The 17,570-nt window shown below is 46.3% G+C and overlaps 2 protein-coding genes across 4 annotated transcripts in view; one reads left to right on the forward strand and one right to left on the reverse strand.

The window, feature by feature from the left end:
* Positions 1-723: 723 nt before the first annotated feature.
* NDUFB9 (NADH:ubiquinone oxidoreductase subunit B9) lies at positions 724-8,100 on the reverse strand. The gene is made up of 4 exons (XM_047724163.1): positions 7,943-8,100; positions 5,245-5,437; positions 4,527-4,640; positions 724-950 (listed from the first exon to the last, which is right to left on the reverse strand). Exons 1-4 carry the CDS (start codon positions 8,041-8,043, stop codon positions 819-821), a joined length of 540 nt encoding a protein of 179 aa, XP_047580119.1. The 5' UTR covers positions 8,044-8,100; the 3' UTR covers positions 724-818.
* Positions 7,322-17,570, forward strand: part of TATDN1 (TatD DNase domain containing 1) — a 42,278-nt gene continuing 32,029 nt past the window's right edge. The window contains exon 1 of one of the 3 annotated variants that reach the window (XM_047724160.1): positions 7,322-7,348. Coding sequence is in view for 1 of the 3 variants with exons in the window: in XM_047724159.1 (XP_047580115.1) it covers positions 8,176-8,197 (22 nt within the window). In the remaining 2 variants the exon portion in view is untranslated. Of the gene's footprint in view, positions 7,349-8,131; positions 8,198-16,508; positions 16,611-17,570 lie in introns of those variants that run through there. The other 2 variants (XM_047724159.1, XM_047724158.1) reach the window with 2 other exon arrangements.

Raw genomic sequence — 17,570 nt, forward strand, 5'->3', positions numbered from 1 at the left:
GTCCTGGGATCGAGTCCCACATCGGGCTCTCTGCTCAGCAAGAAGCCTGCTTCCCTCTCTCTCTCTCTCTCTCTCTCTGCCTTCCTCTCCGTCTACTTGTGATCTCTCTCTGTCAAATAAATAAATAAAATCTTTAAAAAAAAAAAAAAAAAAGCCGATGGGTTTGGCTGATGGTTTTAGAAATGGCTCTACCTTTCAAAGAAACTTTCCCAACACTTAAGGGTTCTGCTGTCCCCTTACCTGGGAGTGCGCAGACCATCCAAGCTACGGGAGAGCAGGCAGAGCTGGGAACCTGTTCTGGAGAAGTTTCACCCCAGCTCCCAAACCTCCGCCCCCGAACGAAGCCCATAAACTTCATGCTAATTTGTTGAATGTGTGCGGCTTACAGTTATCCTTTTAGTCACACTAAAATGTCATTCCTGGCATCTTTACAAAACCAAAAAGGTAATCTCGAGACCTCGGTGTTTGCATACCTCCTCCCGACTTCGTATTCCTCCGTCACTAGCCTTCAACTAGGGTTTGTTCCACTAAACATATCCTCAGAGTAAATCTCGTATCTGGTTCTGCTGTTCTCCCTGATAACTTGTGCCGGCAACAGGACTTCCTGGGGCAGACAACACTTGGCCACACTTCCCATACTTCTGTGCACAAGTGGGAAGAGACGATGCACACAGCTGCTTGGTGTCGTGCTGACCCTCGGAAGAACACAGCCGTCATACCGTGTTGAGTTATTACTTTTATTAGGGCAAGTGTGTCTACGTTCTGTAACTTATTTCACTTGCACGTACGACTGGCTGGTGAACCGTCTCCCTCTCCCTCTACATGGGTCGCTCCCGGGGCCTGGTCACAATGTGCCACCACAGCGGGGGCAGATCACCTTCCTTCCGGGCCGGGGGCAAAGCTTCAGTGCTGGGACCACCAACGGGGGTTTCCTCCTGCAGCTGCTTAACCTGGAAAGGGGGAAGGGAGGAACAGTTAAGAGGCAAACTGACTGGTAATGCTGCGGTGTTTTTTATATATACCTGCATTATGTTTATACCCACAATTTAGCTCAGAAAAGCAATTCTCCTTAAAGGTTTTCCCATTCTTAAAACAGCAAAGCTGAGCAACCCTCCCACCCCATCTATTACTCATGATGCAAATGTGTGACCATTATCAGCCCCATTCCCTTTGGTGTGGTCCCCTATCTGTACCCCCTAAAAAAATACTTATTTTTATGTTTCAGCTAAGTGCTCTCCAAAAGCACCATTAGGAAACCTTAATTCGTGTATATTAAAGATGTTCATTTTAAAGCCCCCCCCAACCCCACCCAAATAGCAACCAGGACCAAAAATACCAAGAAATGACATGTGAAAATGTGCTCCGTTCTGCCTCATCCAGCCCACTCCCCTCAACCCCAGTTCCCGCGATCTCCAAGACCATCACTGTCCTGAGAGAGGAGGGACATGTAAGAGACCCACTCCCCAGATCAAGGGTTTTCTAAAGCTTCCTCCAGAAAACTCAATTCTGGATTGTGGGTGACCTGAGAGTCTCCAGCGTATGTGCTGTTTAATAATGTCAGTAAGACGAACTAGGTAAAGGTTTTTGTGAAGAGGTTATAAGAGACTAACTGTAGAATGAACGTGCTACTCTCCATGAATGAACACGCCTCCCATTTCCAAATGAGGAGACATTTCTTAGCAAGCACTGCCCCCCTTGGTCACAATGACTCTCCTTTCACTCCATCTTGGCCAAGGACTTCCTGTAGTCAACATCCTGGGCCTTACCACCAGAATGCACGTAACTCAAACTCATGAATCAGGGGTGCCTGGGTGGCTCAGTAGGTGAGCTTCTGACTCTTGGTTTTAGCTCAGGTCATGAGCTCAGGGTCCTGGAATCAAGCCCCACACTGCGTTCTGTGCTGAGCAGGGAGTCTGCTCGAGGATTCACTCCCTCTGCCCCTCCCCCACTCGAGCATGCACTGTCTAAATCTTTAAAAAAAAAATCGCCAATAAAATATCCCACTAACCACAGAAGCCCTCTCTTGCTCATGTGCTTAAATGTCCCCTTGAAAATGCTTTCTGAAACTCAGAAATGGCCAGTTCACAAATCCTCTGACCCAATTTGACCTTCTCTACATCAGCCTCCTGTCTCTGTGCCTGCTTTACAGGCTTCCATCCCATCATGACCATCACTCCTTTCTGAATGACCTCTAAGGTGTCTTGACACTCTCCACCAGACACACCACACCATCTACCTTCCAGACCGCACCCAGACAGCTGGGGTCGCTAGAAAGAAAAAAACGCTGGTCACAACAGATTAATTACTCCCAACTTCAAATGGGCCTTCACCACCACCTGGCAATCCTATTACTCCCAATGAGCTCACCCTCCGCCGTGGCTCCCGCATCTTTTCCACATTCTCTGAACAGGCCGCACCCCCACTTGATGCCTTCTCCTCTTTGCTAAAATAGAGAAGCCATCACACAGAACTCTCATTTTCCCATCACCAAAACTTCTAGCCCAGATATAGGTACGTGCATCTTCTGCATGATTCTAGCGGAGGAAGAACCCATTCTCCTTTCAAAGGCCTCCACACACGCTTGGGATCCCGTCGCTCTTCTCAAAAGTTTTCCTCCTTGACCTCTTCCACCTTGCCTCAACACTGTCCATCTCTCCCCTGCCCCGAATCTTCTCGCAGCACACACGCATTTCTTATCTTAAAAGAAAATAATCCCTTGGCCTCCAGTTACACAAGCGAAACTTCTCAAGAATTCCTCCCCCTCCCCATACCATTGTTTTCTCGCTCTTACCTTCTGCTCACTCCTACTGGTGCAATTAAGCCCTTAGGAAATGGTTCTCACCAAGGTCACGAATGCCCTTCCTACTGCCACAATCCCGGGAGGTTATTTCCAGTCCTCACTCTATTTCATCTTTTAGAAACTTTCTGCCAATGGGCCCCTGGGTGGCTCAGTGGGTTAAGCCTCTGCCTTCGGCTCAGGTCATGATCTCAGGGTCCTGGGATCAAGCCCCGAATTGGGCTCTCTGCTGAGCGGGGAGCCTGCCTCCCTCTCTCTCTCTGCCTGCCTCTCTGCCTACTGGTGATCTCTCTGTGTCAAATAAACAAATAAAATTTAAAAAAAAAAAAAAAAAGGAAAGAAATTTTCCACCAAGATGACCAATGCTGACCGGCCGTTCCTGACACATTTTCTCTTGGACTTGCTGTCACCCCTCTCCCCTACTGGATGCTTTGCTGCCTCCTTTCCTCGCCTCCTCGAGTGGGAGCGCCTATAACCTTTCTGCTCCCTCTCTTAAGATCTCCTACATTTCTGTGGCTTTTAAAACAATGGATAACTGGGCACCTAGGTGGCTCAGTTGGTTAAGCGACTGCCTTCAGCTCGGGTCATGATCCTGGAGTCCCAGGATCGAGTCCCACATCGGGCCCTCTGCTCATCAGGGAGCTGGCTTCTCCCTCTGCCCCTCGCCCCTTTCATGCTCTCTCTCTCTCTCAAATAAATAAAATCTTAAAAAAAAATAAAATAAATAAAACAATGGATAACTCACAAATCTGTTTTGAGCTCAAATCTCTCCTTTGAGTTCCAGATCTCTACACCCAAAGTCACCTACTGCCATCTCACTTGGTGTCTCACAGGCTTCTCAGATATAACAAATTTAAAACCAAACACTTACTTGTCCCTCCAACACCTGTTTCTTCTTCTTCTTCTTTTTTTTTTTTTTTTTAAGATTTATTTATTTGAGAGAGAGAGGGAGGGAGAGAGCACGCAGGGGCAGGGACAGAGAAGCAGACTCCCCGCAAGCGTGCAGTCTGACACGGGGCTCCATCTCACATCCCTGAGATCACAACCTGAACAGAAATTGTGAATCGGATGCTTAACCCACTGGCACCCGTTTTTTCCCTCTTTATCTCAATAAAACATCACCAAACACCAGGTGTTAACGTGGCTCTCACTGATTCCTCTCTGTCCCTCACACATTGCCCGCATCCAGTCGGCCTTCATATCCCTGCCAGTGATACCCTGAATGGACTTCTTTCCCTGTTCACTGCGTGCCCGCTGCTGCTGGTTGCCATACTCTTTGACCAAACTGCAACAGCCCCAAACTGGTCTCTCCAATTCTCCTCTCGAGCTCTCCAATATATCCTTCACACTCCGGTAAAGTTGAGCTTTTAAAAATGTCAATCAGACATCGCGAATGAAAAATTTCCGAGGCCCTGGTGGAGAGGAAAATTCAGGGACAGGAGGGTACAGCAGGACGGTCAGGCAGAGGACTGAGGAGGGAGCGAGAAGCAAAAGCAGGGAGCAGAAAATCCAAAGAGACCAGCGACACCCTGTCACCAGTTTACAAAAAGGCTGTAAATAAAGGTTACATTTAGCACATCTAGACACACAAGTGTATCTGAGAGGCAGGGGGCCACAGTAACCGTCATGACTGGACTCTGGACCTCTGCACCTGGGGAACAAAACCTGAGCCCATCCAGGCGCTGACCACATGGACCACGCTGTGTGGCGAAAGGCAGGGGAGACTCACCTCCCGCTCCCAGCTTTCCATCCGCAGCTTCTTCCACTGCTCTCTTTTGGCGAAGTAATCAGGATACATCGCCTTCTCGGACGGGTGCCAGTCATCTAAGCACCATTCGGGCACCTGTCAGGAGAGGAATTCACCGCATCAGCCCGGAAGAGGCACTAACATGCCACCCACAGGGCCTGCTCAGGAAGCAGAAGGCAAAAATGACCGTGTATTTTTATAAACACTGCAAGCCATCAGACTGCTTCGAGCACGGCACAACGACAGTGGAGGGTGAGCCGGCACGGACCTAAAGAACACTTGAGAGTCAGTGTCACAGGCTGAGAAACCTCAAGCTCAGGACAGAGAGAGCAGGCACGGATGCTCTCTGATCTGCATTCTCTAAATACCCAGAGCGGCCTGGTACCTGTAATTGCTTTGAAAGCACCAATCCGAACTGGCTAACTTTAAGATCCCAAAATGAGTTATATACCAAGTATTTTAGCACACTGCTATGCCAAAAAGGTACTGCAAGATCTTGGAGCTGAACTGTCAGAAGGACAAGGCAGAATGTCACCTGGAGAGAGAAAATGGACACCTGAAAACAGGAAAGTATTTACCAGTGGCAGGAAAGAGTTTTGCCTAGCTGCCCCTAACAGGGCAAGTGGGATCTGGGGGTGAGTTTTGGGACGGGAGAAAGTCTGCCTCTCCGAAGGCGGTCACCACTATGGTGCTCACCTACCTTGTAACACTCGTATCTCTCATAGGAGGTCCCTCCTGGAGACTCAGGGAAGATGTAAGGTTGGGGATGCTGATTGTGCCAGAATTCTTCCTCTGCGGCCCTCAGCAGCTGGGTGGCCTTCACCATGTCCTTCTCATTCTTATGTTCTTCAAACCGAGCTCTCATCAAACAGGCAAAGTACCGATATTTGTCCCTTTAAGCAAAATGGTTTTAGAGATGAGAAACATTACCTACTCAGTTGAGCAGGATTACTGTCTGCCAAGGGGCTGCACTTCTACTAACCGTCTTCTGAATGGGCAGCTTAACTACTGGGAGCCAGCCCAGAGCCTGCCAACGAAGGAGCCACATCATTATGATGGGTTCCTTGGCAGCTCCCCACATGGTGGTGGCAGCAAAAAAATACTGTATTAAACACAACCTACCTCTCCAAAAAAGGAATGCTGATTCAAACAAACAAAGATAATTTGCAAGAAAGAAAGAGCTATCGCCTCTGTATCATTCAACACTCACTAAATGACAACTACTGAGATTCCTCCTATCTTGTGCTAGGCAATGTGCTAAATTCTGGACATACAAATGTAAGTAGGAAGGGAGATGTTACGCAGTGCTAACAGTATTGCTTGAATCACACAGATCTGGGTTTGAATCCTAATTCTGACACTAACTGCATGATTGTAGGCAAGTTAAGGTCAGGTTCTAGAAGAAACGGTAGGCATAGATCATTTAGGCTTCGACGATAACCCAAGCTACAGATGAGAAGGGCCTGAAGCAGGTAACTGTGATGGGAGGAGACAGGAGAGAAACATGTATATTTACAGAATTACAAGCGTCTGATAAAATCAGATCGCTTCAGACTAAATCTCCGCTTACTAGTTGTGTAATCTGGGGTAAATTAGTATCTTTAGGCCATGGGTTCCTCCTCTACAAAAGTGTTAATAACAGTATCTAGATCTTACAGCTATCCTGAAGACTTGATGAGTTAAAACCTATCAACACACTCCAGACAGCGCCTGGTACCTCCTGTGCTCAAAGTCAGTTCGCATATTATTATACCATGGAGAGAATTTACAAAAATAGTGTCCCAGCATATGTGTGTCATTGGCACGTATTGTCACTGGCATCGGAATAAGCAAGGAGTACTTAAGAACAATTTTAAGACTTAAAGCTGAATGACTGAATTATTAATAATGCTATTAGCAGAGACAGGGAATTTGGGAAAAGAATCAGAATGACATACTTTAGAGTTTAGTTTTAAGGCATTAAGACAAGTTGAGTTTCAGAAAACTGTAGGTTATGTAACAAAGAGCTGGAAAACAGCCTTAGAGACAAGTGAGCCTAGGTGGTAACTCAACTCCCAGCATTCGACGAGGCTGCCCAAAACATACACACCATCAAGGACCTGGGATGGAACCGTGGAGAACAAAGAGCACCGAGGACAAACGGAGGGAGAAAAGTCCTGGGAAAGGATGTCAGTGAGACTTAAAAACCACTGAGATGCTTTTATCTTCTCCTCCAGGACTATGAATTTTAATATTCCCAGATGCAGGTCAGTGGTACCTGAATTCCTGACAGCTCAACTTCCTTCATCTTTGTAAGACTGATAATTCCGTTACCTGTTCGTTCACATGCCCACCTTCCCCATTAATCTGTGATCTGCTACAGCTGAGAAAGAGAACTTGCTAATTTTTATTTATGCCGCAGCCAGAACAGAACCCGAGCTGCAAATTTTGTCAGATGAATGAATAAGGAAAATTCAGGGAGAAAAGCAGCAATCTGACAACGAACCTGGCCATCTTTCTGTCTAGCAACGAGAAGTAGGTCAATGACCTTCCAATAATCACAAATATGCAATCTGGGTTTTAAGAATACCCTCCACAACTTTTCCAGACCTACTTATTTTTCCATCTGTTTAGAGGTTTCTCCCAGGAGCCCTTCTCCTGGGGCTAGGCTTTAGGATTCCAGTGAGGCAGGGGAAGCCCAGCATCCACACATCTGGGTTGCCACCCCACCATGCATTGCATCCAGGTCACAAAAATCTATGTGTTTTAAGACTAAGTCCTAAGACCACTCTCAGACGGGGAGAAGAAAGAGAACGATGCGGCGGGTAAGTAATCATGTGGGTGTGAAAATAATGGAAAGGGCTGAAGCTAAAAAGAGGAAGGTTGACTGGAGAGGTGGGAGAGTGGTGATGCTTTTGGGTTACCCCCTGAGTTTTAATCCTGGCTCGGCCACTCACCAGCTGTAGGGCCTTGGCAAGTTATTCTCCATGCCTATTTTCTTACTTGTAAATTAAGGCTAAATAATCCCTAACTTTTGGAGTTGTTATGAGGACTACAGAAAACATCGCACCTATTACTGCTCCCAATATTAGCAACAAGAAGGTTAAAAATAAAGTTCTAAGCGAGCGCTTGACGCACAACAATCAGATTTTTAGGCACTGTCCTTTATTTCATTTAGTCGTCATGCAACCCTCTGCGCTGGTCCTGCGTCGGTCTTAGAAAACCGAGGCCTGGGCCAGATAAGCAACTCTTCAAGGTCTCGCAGCGAGGAGCGACGAAGCGGGGATTTGGACCCGGGTCCACGGCCGCCTTCCCACTACGTCCCCCATGTCCTTGAGCCGCTCGGTCCCACAAGGCCTCTCGGTCTCCGTGAGGATCCCCGGGGTCACCTCCCCGCACCCCGGCTCTCCCTCTCCCACCTGTGGACGCAATACGATTCCAGGTGGCGCAGCGCCCGCTTATAAAGCCGCAACACCTTCTGCTGGTGGGTCAGGTAGGCACCCGGCGCGCAGAACGCCATGACGACCGCTTCCTCCAGCGGCCGCGGAGGCTCTCGGGATGCCGGAGGCCGGGCCGAGGGGCTGGGCAGCCGGAAGGGCGGGACGACGGCGACCACTTCCACTTCCGCCGGGGCGGAGCCGGCGCTGCAGACATGAGTCGCTTCAAGTTCGTGGGTAAGCGTCTTTCCGGTTCTTGGCCTTTTCTGACCACCGAGGGACGTCGCTTACCGCGGCTAGGGGACCAGGGCTTGAGCTCTATGGCTTTCTCAAGGTTGAGAGGGCACTCAGTCGGAGAGGGCGCGGGGAGGCTTCTGGGTACCGTTAATATTCTGTTCGGCCTGGGTGCTGGTGTCACGGTGTGCTCGTGTGTGAAAATTAACGAGCTGTAGAAGTTGACTTACGCTCTTTCAACATACGTGTTGTGTTCGGTAAAAAGAAAGCCAAAGTGGACCAAAAAAGGGCCCCTCACTATATTCCCCTCCATCCCATGTGCACCTCCCGCCCCTTCTCCTCTGTGTGGGAGAGGATGACGACTTCAAGCGACCCGTTCATTCACTAATTCGTGCGTTCACATCCAGTTATTGCGCGCTCCTGGGGGGCCACGCACCGGTCTAGGAACACGGGGTGCAAAGACCCGGTCCCTGATCTGCTGGCATCACCGTCTGGTGGGGAAACTGAAGGGTGTAGATCGTGGGGAGGATAACAGTTTTGTTTCTTGGCAAGTACAATAATCTGTTCACCCTCAGTAGAAAAAGGGGGAAAATGCGACAGGAACCAAAGGGGTAAGCGTATTTACTACCAGGCACATGGAAAAAGCTGGGGACATTGTGAGAGCTAGGGTTTGAAGGGTAACTTGGGACTCAAAGGTCTGGCTAAGTTTACTTCTACTGTGTGTAGGATGGAGCTTTGCTGAAGCTTTCAACTTTCTTCATCAAGTAAATCATGGAGTGCCAGTTATGTACCAGGAACTTTGGGCTCTGCCTTACAGCAGTTAGTAAAGTTGGGTGTGATTCTTGTCTTTGTGACGTTTCTAACTCCTTGAAAGTGGGAAAGGGCAATGATCACATCTCTGCTTTAGTAAGGCAATCCTAATAGTTACTGTAGGTTCTGTGGGGGAGGGGAAGAGATGGGGAAACATTTCCCAGCCTGAACTAGGGCAGGGGAAGAGGAAGAGAGAAATGCATATGCATTTGGCAGCTGTGTTTATGGCAGTAAGGGAGGGTGAGCAGTCAGAGATGACTCAGGGTTGGGATAAATACCTAAATATGAAATGGAAGCATGATAAGTTTGGCAATGGGTAGGAGACGTAGCGAGATCCATGTGGATTAGGTTAAGAGTCTTCCAGGACATCCAGCTGGAAACGTTTACTGGGCAATTGAAAAAGTAGTCTTAGATCTGAGAGTTATTTTAAGCGATATTTTTTCCAAAGACTTTGTGCTAACTTTATGGAACTATGAAATATTCGAGTGGTGCAGTTATTTTTCGGACTAGAGAGGTATGGACTGTCAAAGCAGGTGCAGGGGAGAATGTTATAAGTGCCACGAAAGAAGATTTAAAAATGCTGTGTGAGAGCCTGGGGTGAGGTTGGTCTGTAGTCCTTAGTAGCTATAGACATTTCCAAGCATGTCGTCTGTCCGCTTCTCCATTCCAATCTGTGAGATGATTAGCTGGGGGGAGATGGTCTAAGGGCCATGAAACATTCCACAAGGAAAAGACAACTTATTTATTTTTGATGTAAAACTAAATTCCTGCCTCCAGTCATGTCTCCTTAAATCCATCGTACATACAGCCTTCAGTGTGGTCTGTGTAAAAATCAACTACAGTTTTCTTCTGCTTCAGATCCTTCCGTTACTGTGCTCAGGCTAGTTGAAGTATCTTGACACAGCATACAAAACCTTTCCGTGTTCCGGTCCTGCCCTCTGTTCAAGCCCCATCGCTTTTATCTTTGAGAAACACTTGCACATGCTGTTTCTTGCCTTAGACAAGGTTTTAGAGCCGCAGTTTGGGACCATAATGTCACTTTTACCACTAATATCCCCCTGATTGACTACCTTTGTGCCTGGTTGATTTTTTACCTGCTCTTTCAGACTTCATAACTCTACCCTTTGACACATTATTTTATTTTATTTTTATTTTTTTTTTTAAAGATTTTATTTATCTGACAGAGAGAGATCACAAGTGGGCAGACAGGCAAGCAGAGAGAGAGAGAGAGGAGGAAGCAGGCTCCCTGCAGAGCAGAGAGCCCGATGTGGGACTCGATCCCAGGACCCTGAGACCATGACCTGAGCCGAAGGCAGAGGCTTAACCACTGAGCCACCCAGGTGCCCCGACACATTATTTTATAATTACTTATTTATGTGTGTGTCCCTCCCACTGGACCACACTCTTAAGGCAAATACTCAGTAATGTTTGTTTCCTGGGAACTTAGTACAGTGATGATCAATGGAAATAGGAATGAATGGGTAAAACAATATATGTAGTTTTAGTACCATGGTGGTAAGAAAATTGATAAAGGAATTTGAACCTTTCAGTAAGATAAGTTTGGAAAGCCTTCTTAAAGAAAGTGGGTTTATTTGAATACATTTTAGTCCTACTCTCCTGAGATAGCCAGTGTTAAAAAAAATTTTTTTAAGTATAGCCTTCTCTAGTTTAATAGATTTATGCATAGGGGGAAGCATATTCCAGGGGTGGTAGGGGTAGCAGCAGTGGTGTGTAACTCTTGATGCATTTACATTTCTTTGGATGTTTTGTATTTATCTTTGAAATAATATAGTGCCTTTTTAAAATTAAGATATTTTATCCCCTAAATCTTCCAAAATGAAATTGATACTCCAGGAAATCTCAAACTGTTACATACTCCGTGGAACACCCATAGTTTTTGTTTATTTGTTTGTTTTTTAGAGATTGGTTTATTTTAGAGAAAGACCACACGCGCTTGCACGAGCACACGCTTGCTCAAGTTGGGGGAGGGACAGAAAGAGAGGGGGAGAGAATCCTCAAGCAGACTCCCTACTGGATGCGGAGCCCCAAGTGGGGCTTGATCCCAGGACCCTGAGATCATGACTTGAGCCCAAACCAAGAGCTGGACGCTTAACTGACTGAGCCACCCAGGTGCCCCAGAGCACCCCTAGTTTGAGAAGCACAGCTTTCGATGATTCCTATTCTAACAGTCCCCACACCCCTCCATGAGCCAATGAGAGAGCAGCTGGCAGTAATTAGTAGCATAACTATCTCTTTGGGCCATCCAGCTTTTAGGTCCCTAAGATTAAAAAGTTGGCTTTTTTTTCAACAGGATTCTGATCCTGCCCTGTGGCTCTAGAAGCAGACTGGTTGAGGCTTTTGGCTGCCTTTTTTATATAATTCCATTTCCCTAGGGATTGGATCATATTTCCTATTCCTTGTCTTCAGTTCCCTTAAGCAGCCTAGTCATTCATTCATTTTAAAGTATTTATTGAGTCTCTACTGTGTGCCATCCAGTGTGCCAAATACTAGGAATCAGTGGTGGTCAGAAGCTAGGTCACATTCTCCTGGTGGAGACAGCCTCATGAGTGCACTAATGGCTTTACCACAGTTACTAAGAAGAGGGCACTGAAGAAAGGGAGCATGGTTCTCTGGGTATTTGGTGAGAAACAAAACTTAGTCTGGGAGGTCAGAAAAGGTTTCCTTGAGGAAGTGACACTTGGACGGAGCTCTGAAAAATTGAGTTAAGTAGGCAAAGAAAGGCAGAAGGTTCCAAACAGAACAGCCTGTGCAAACATCCTGTGGCAAGAGGGTACGTGATACTTTTGAGGAACTAAAAAATGACCAGTGGGTCTGTAGCGGAGAGAAATGGGAAAGTGACTGAGGGGGTGGGAGGATGGTATAGAATGAGCTAAAGAGATTAGCAGAACCAAGGTCCTACCGTGTTAGGACTTTGGTTTTTATTCTAATAGGAGTATGGTTAAGAGTGTCATGATCTGATTTGTGCATGAAAGAAACCTTGGGTCAAGGGAACAGAACAGCAGGGGGGAACAGAGTGGCTTTGGGGCCCGAGTTGACTGGATCTTAAGGTAGAGGGGGAGACGGAAAGGAGTGCACAGGTTTGATAGATTGGGAGATAAAATCCACCTGCTTGGTAAGTACATCTTGAGAGAGAAGCTGATGTCTTGGATTGCCTTAGTCCATTTGGGCTGTTATAAGGCAATATTGCAGATTGGGTGGCTTAGAAATCAGAAATGCATTTCTCACAATTCTGGAGGCTGGGAAGTCCGAGATCAGGGGCACTAGCATGTTTGCATCCTGGTGAGGACCCTCTTCCTGGTTTCTAGCTGCCGCCTTCTCACTGTGTCCTCATGTGGTGGAACAGGCAAGGAAGAGGTCTCTTTGGAGCTTCTTTTATAAGGTGGTCGTTTCCAAAACCATATCCAGTCCAGAGCCACATACTTGGATGCCCGTAAGTTTTGTATCTAGTCTAGCACAGAGGTTGGACACCTTCTTCCTTAAAGGGTCACGTAGTATATATTTTTTATTTTGTGGACCATATGATCACTATCACAAATACTCTGATCTTGTCACTCAAAAGCAGGCATAGACACTATATGAACAGATGGGTGTGGCTGTGTTCCAGTAAAGCTTTTTGGATTCGGAAACTTGAGTTTCTTATAATTTTTATGTTTCACAAAGCCCTACTATTCTTTTGACTTTTCTCCCCCCCCAGCTATTAAGGAATGTGAAATCGTTTTTAGCTCAGGAGCAAACAAAAATAGGAGTCAGTCTGCCGGTGGCAACAGCTTGCCCCCCCCCCCCCCAATCTAGCACATTTCTGCCCTCGTGGCGCGGTCTCCGGGAAGCACTGGCTGGTGGCCCCACAGAAGTCTGTCTTTAGGGTTTGTGTGATTGCTGTGCGCCGGTGTTAAGCTTGTCCTTTCATTTCCTGTATTTTCTGTGAAGTTGAAGTTCTATCTGAAGGCTACACAAATCTGAAATAATTTTAAGTGCCCTGTTTACTGTCCATTCGTATCCCTAGACCCTAGGTGACGGTGATAGGACATGCTTCCCTGAGCCCATTGAGGCGTCAGTTTGGGGATGTGGTTTTGGTTTTGGTTGCAAGTAGTTTTCCACTCTGTTTTGAGAAATAAAACTTATTAATACTGGAAGTGGTTTTTAACAGCAAAGCAGTTACTGCTTTTAAAGCCAGCCAGTTAAAGAAAAATTATGGAAAAGAAACATCACTGATTCTTACAAGATGACACGCCACTAAATGTATGACTCCCTCAAATTCCCCCTCATCAGAAGCCCTTTTCTTCCTTGTCTTTTTTTTTGTATCCCATGCTCTCCTCCCATCTCTTAGTTTTTCAAGCTATTTCAAGCTAGAAATTGATTCTTATATACTGTTTACTTTTTTTTGAGTTTGTTGACAACGCAAGTACTTATGATAGGAACTTTTTTTTTTTTTTAAAGATTTTATCTGAGAGAGCGCTCTTGAACTGGCAGAGGGGCAGAGGGGCAGAGTGGGAGAGAGAGGAAAAGAGAATGTTAAGCCAACTCCACGCTGAGCATAGAACCCGACGTGGGGCTCAGTCTCACAACCCTGAGATCATGACCTGAGCCAAAACCAAGAGTCAGATGCTTAACGGACTGAGCCACCCAGGTCCCCCTCTGTTAAGAACTTTTTAATTGGAAAGATAGTATTCCTTATTATAGCTTTATTAGGACATTTTGAACAAATTAAATGAGTAGGATTTTGAGTGGCTTTATTTTCATAGTTGCATCATGAGTTAGGTATAAGAAGATGGACTCACTTTGGCTATTGAATAGTGAATTGAGAGTGTTAACCACTGAAGGTGGTATGCCATGGTCGCTAATGTTGATGGAAATTCTGTGTGGTACTGGCATGTTCAGAACATATAGGGTGCACAGTAATAACAGTAAGTACATTTTATAAGGCTTTTATTGGGCAAAGTGCTTTCACATTGATTTTCCAGTTTGAGCTACATTTCATCCCTGGAAGGAGAAATGTTATGCCCTATTAGTAGGGAAACTGAGTCCCAGAAGGGCTGCTGATTTGTCCAACATCATTCAGTTTATTCATCATAATGCCAGGAATTCTGACTCCAGAGCCCATTCTTTTTCCATAACTGCATTTCCTCCATTTCATTATATTTCTTGGGACGTGCTCACAAATTTACACTTTCTGGTGATCGGTTTGAACTTTTCTTTGACCCATCCATGGTGACCTGTTAATGATCCTAACCGCACTGCAGGTGTTTGCTGGTGAGTAGGTGGATGGGGAGTGGGAGGCCCAGAGGCCAGCCAGTATAGGAGAGAACTTCTTAGAGAAACAGGAGTGACTCAGTGTCCAGAAGAAGAACTTATTTGCCTCTGTAGAGGAGGGAAATCTTCCTCTTACCCTGTTAGGTTCTGTGGCTGGTTGAAGAATTAAACTGGCATCAGACATTAACAGGAGAAAAGCATAGACATTTTTTGTGGATATGGGAATCTTCAGAAGGAAAATGAAGCCCCAAAGAAGCCATTAGGCCCAAAAGCATAAGTGGCAACTTGATAAAGGGACTTAAGTTGTGGGACAATGACAAGGAAATGTATGGGGAAACTAATGGAAGATGAGGAGAGTTATTTGGGTCTGCTTGTACAGATTGGTTTTGACATTGACTCCGAGTCTGGTGATAACAATATTGCAATGATAACCATATTCTTCCATTTTTGATATAGGGAGGGTGTGTCTCATGGGAAATTTTATGACCTACTTTTAGTTACCATGCGGGGAGAGCAGAGAGGCTTGCCTATATTTCCTCTTTTTCCAGTGCGTTCAGTTCAGAATAACTGATATGCCAAAGTGGCGTATTGGGGTGGTATGTTCTGACCCCCTTCACCAAACCGGACTAAGGTGAAACATTCTCTTCAAGGTAGAAAGCGGCTCTAACAACTGGCCAAGGAATACACTTCAGGCAAACCATATGTCCGAAAGAAAAGGGCCAAAGGCTATAAGTCAGACTTCTTGGAGCAGAGGGAAGAAACTGGTGGCTGAGCTGGTGTAGGATATCCTAAAGCCTAAGGCTCACCTGGGTCCAAAGCTGAATACAGACTTTGAACTCCACTGTGACTTAGGGCCTGAAGGACTGACCCACATCTAGAAGTGGGTTCTAAGAGGCAGTGGTATCACCTTGCATTGGCTTCAACCATATCAGCCTCAGTACAAAGTGCTGAAGAGTGATTCCACATCTGGTCCAGGGAGGGTAGAGACAAGGACATGGGAAGGCTTCAGAAATTGAGCCCCCAGGGGTGCCTGGGTGGCTCAGTGGGTTAAGCCGCTGCCTTCGGCTCAGGTCATGATCTCAGGGTCCTGGGATCGAGTCCCGCATCGGGCTCTCTGCTCAGCAGGGAGCCTGCTTCCCTTCCTCTCTCTCTGCCTGCCTCTCTACCTACTTGTGATCTGTCTGTCAAATAAATAAATAAAATCTTTAAAAAAAAAAAAAAAAGAAATTGAGCCCCCAAGCTCATCTTCAATTTGCCTTTTAAAAATTATTTTATTATTTTTTAAAGATTTTATTTTATTTGTTTAAGAGAGAGAGTGAGGATTGGGCAGGTGAGAGGGAGAGGGTCAGGGAAAAACAGACTCTGTAATGAGTGTGGAGCCTGGTGCAGAGCTGATCTCAGGCCCCTAAGACTGGGACCTGAGCCAAAAATCAAGAGTTGGACACCTGGGGTACCTGGGTGGCTCAGTCAGTTAAGCGTCTGCCTTCAGCTCAGGTCATGATCTCGGGGTCCTGGGATTGAGCCCCAAGTCAAGCTCCCTGCTCAGCAGGAGTCTGTTTCTCTCTCTGTCCTTCTTCCCACTTATGCATGCTTGCTTGCATGCTCTCACTCTCTCTCTCTCTCTCAAATATATAAATAAAACCTTTTAAAAAAAAAAAAGTTGGACACTTAACTGACTGAGCCACCCAGGCATCCCTCCATTCGCTTTTAAAATAAGTATCATAAATTTTACTTGCTAAATTTGCTTGCTTTTGTTTCCTTTTTCAGTTTATATTCTAGTAAAGAGATTGTTTTGGAAAAATACTAATCTCTTTGTTGCACAAAGGGGAAATGAGTAGAAGAAATACAGACCCAAGTCTCCCCTAACCATCATCCGTGGTGGGTGATTGTAGATGGAGCCCTGTGAAGGATTTTTCTAGGCAGGAAAGCCTCTCCTCTTTTCCCTGGGTTCCCTTTCTCAGTCTGCCTCTTGCCCTATCTAGTTTCCTTTCCTTAATTGAAAAAAAAAAAAGTAGATGCTGAATTCTTATGATCTGGGCCATTCCACTGACCCCATATTGTATTGATTGTATTCCGTGTTCGTGTGTTAATGATCTGTTAAAGGGTACGGGGGGGGGGGGTGAATTCATCTTCTGCCCTTTATTGGCCTATATACTGTTGCTGAAATACCTGCCAGCTTTTCTGCATTGTGCCTTTCTTTTGCTTTTTCCAAATGCCTGGACTACTCTCCCTACCATCTCCCATCCATCATGTCACGTCTGTCTTCGTGTGGAAGCAGCACAGTTACTGAGGGCCAGCTTGGCAGAAATCAGAACATTCCAAGAGGAAGCTGAAAGTAAGCGGAAGTAACATAAGGGTCTTTAGGCAGGCAGGTGTCCCCTGCCATCAAGAACTTGGAGATTCTCCTAGTGCTAAAGCTAAAGGGTGTGTATTTTAAATAAGGAAGGTATTATTATTATTTTTAAAAAAATATTTTATGTATTTATTTGCGAGAGAGTCAAGAAGAGCACAAGTAGGGGGAGAGGGAGAAGCAGGCTCCCCACTGAGCAGGGAGCCCAGTGCGGGGCTCCATCCCAGGACCCCGGGATCTCGACTCAAGCCAACAGCAGACGCCCAATTGGCTGAGCCGCCCGGGTGCCCCATAAGGAAGGGGTTACTGTTGCCTGTGGACAGTATGGTCTGACTTCACGTCCTGTTACTCCCCTGGTTCCCTTGCACTCTGCAGCAGGATTTATCAAGAATGGCAGTTGATGTTGGGGGTCCGAGAATCCCCTTGCTTGGGAAGCTGTCCTGTTCATTGTAGGTTTTCAGCAGCATCCATGGCCTCTGACCCGGACGCCAGTGACTCCCCTCAGCTGCACCATCTAGAAGTGAACACAGACGTTGCCAAGTGCTGTGCAGGGGGGTAGGTTAGAAGGAGAAATAGCTGCAGGATGGCTCTCCACTAAGGACCACTGCTCTGTAGGCATGATTCTTCCTGTGCCCAGATACAGCAGGTGCCTACACCGGTCCATGCTGTCCATGCCCTTTCCGTCTGTCAGCTTGTAAGCTTGAGCTCTGTTAAAGATCTGGCTCTGCTGGGAGGCTTGTCTCGTCATCTTTGCCAAAACTGTTAATGCCCCCTTTCTGTGCTCCCAAGCACGTAGCAATTATTTATAGACTTAACACATTTAGCGCTCCTACTGTGTGGCAACCATTATGCTGGGTTTTAGGAACATAGGAATAAAGAAAAACCTTCTTGCCTTGTGTTGCTTAGTCCACCATATTATCACAAAGTGCATTTGTAGTTCCTGTA

This window comes from Lutra lutra, chromosome 4 (assembly GCF_902655055.1).
Source record: "Lutra lutra chromosome 4, mLutLut1.2, whole genome shotgun sequence".
In the NCBI taxonomy this organism is placed as follows: domain Eukaryota; kingdom Metazoa; phylum Chordata; class Mammalia; order Carnivora; family Mustelidae; genus Lutra; species Lutra lutra.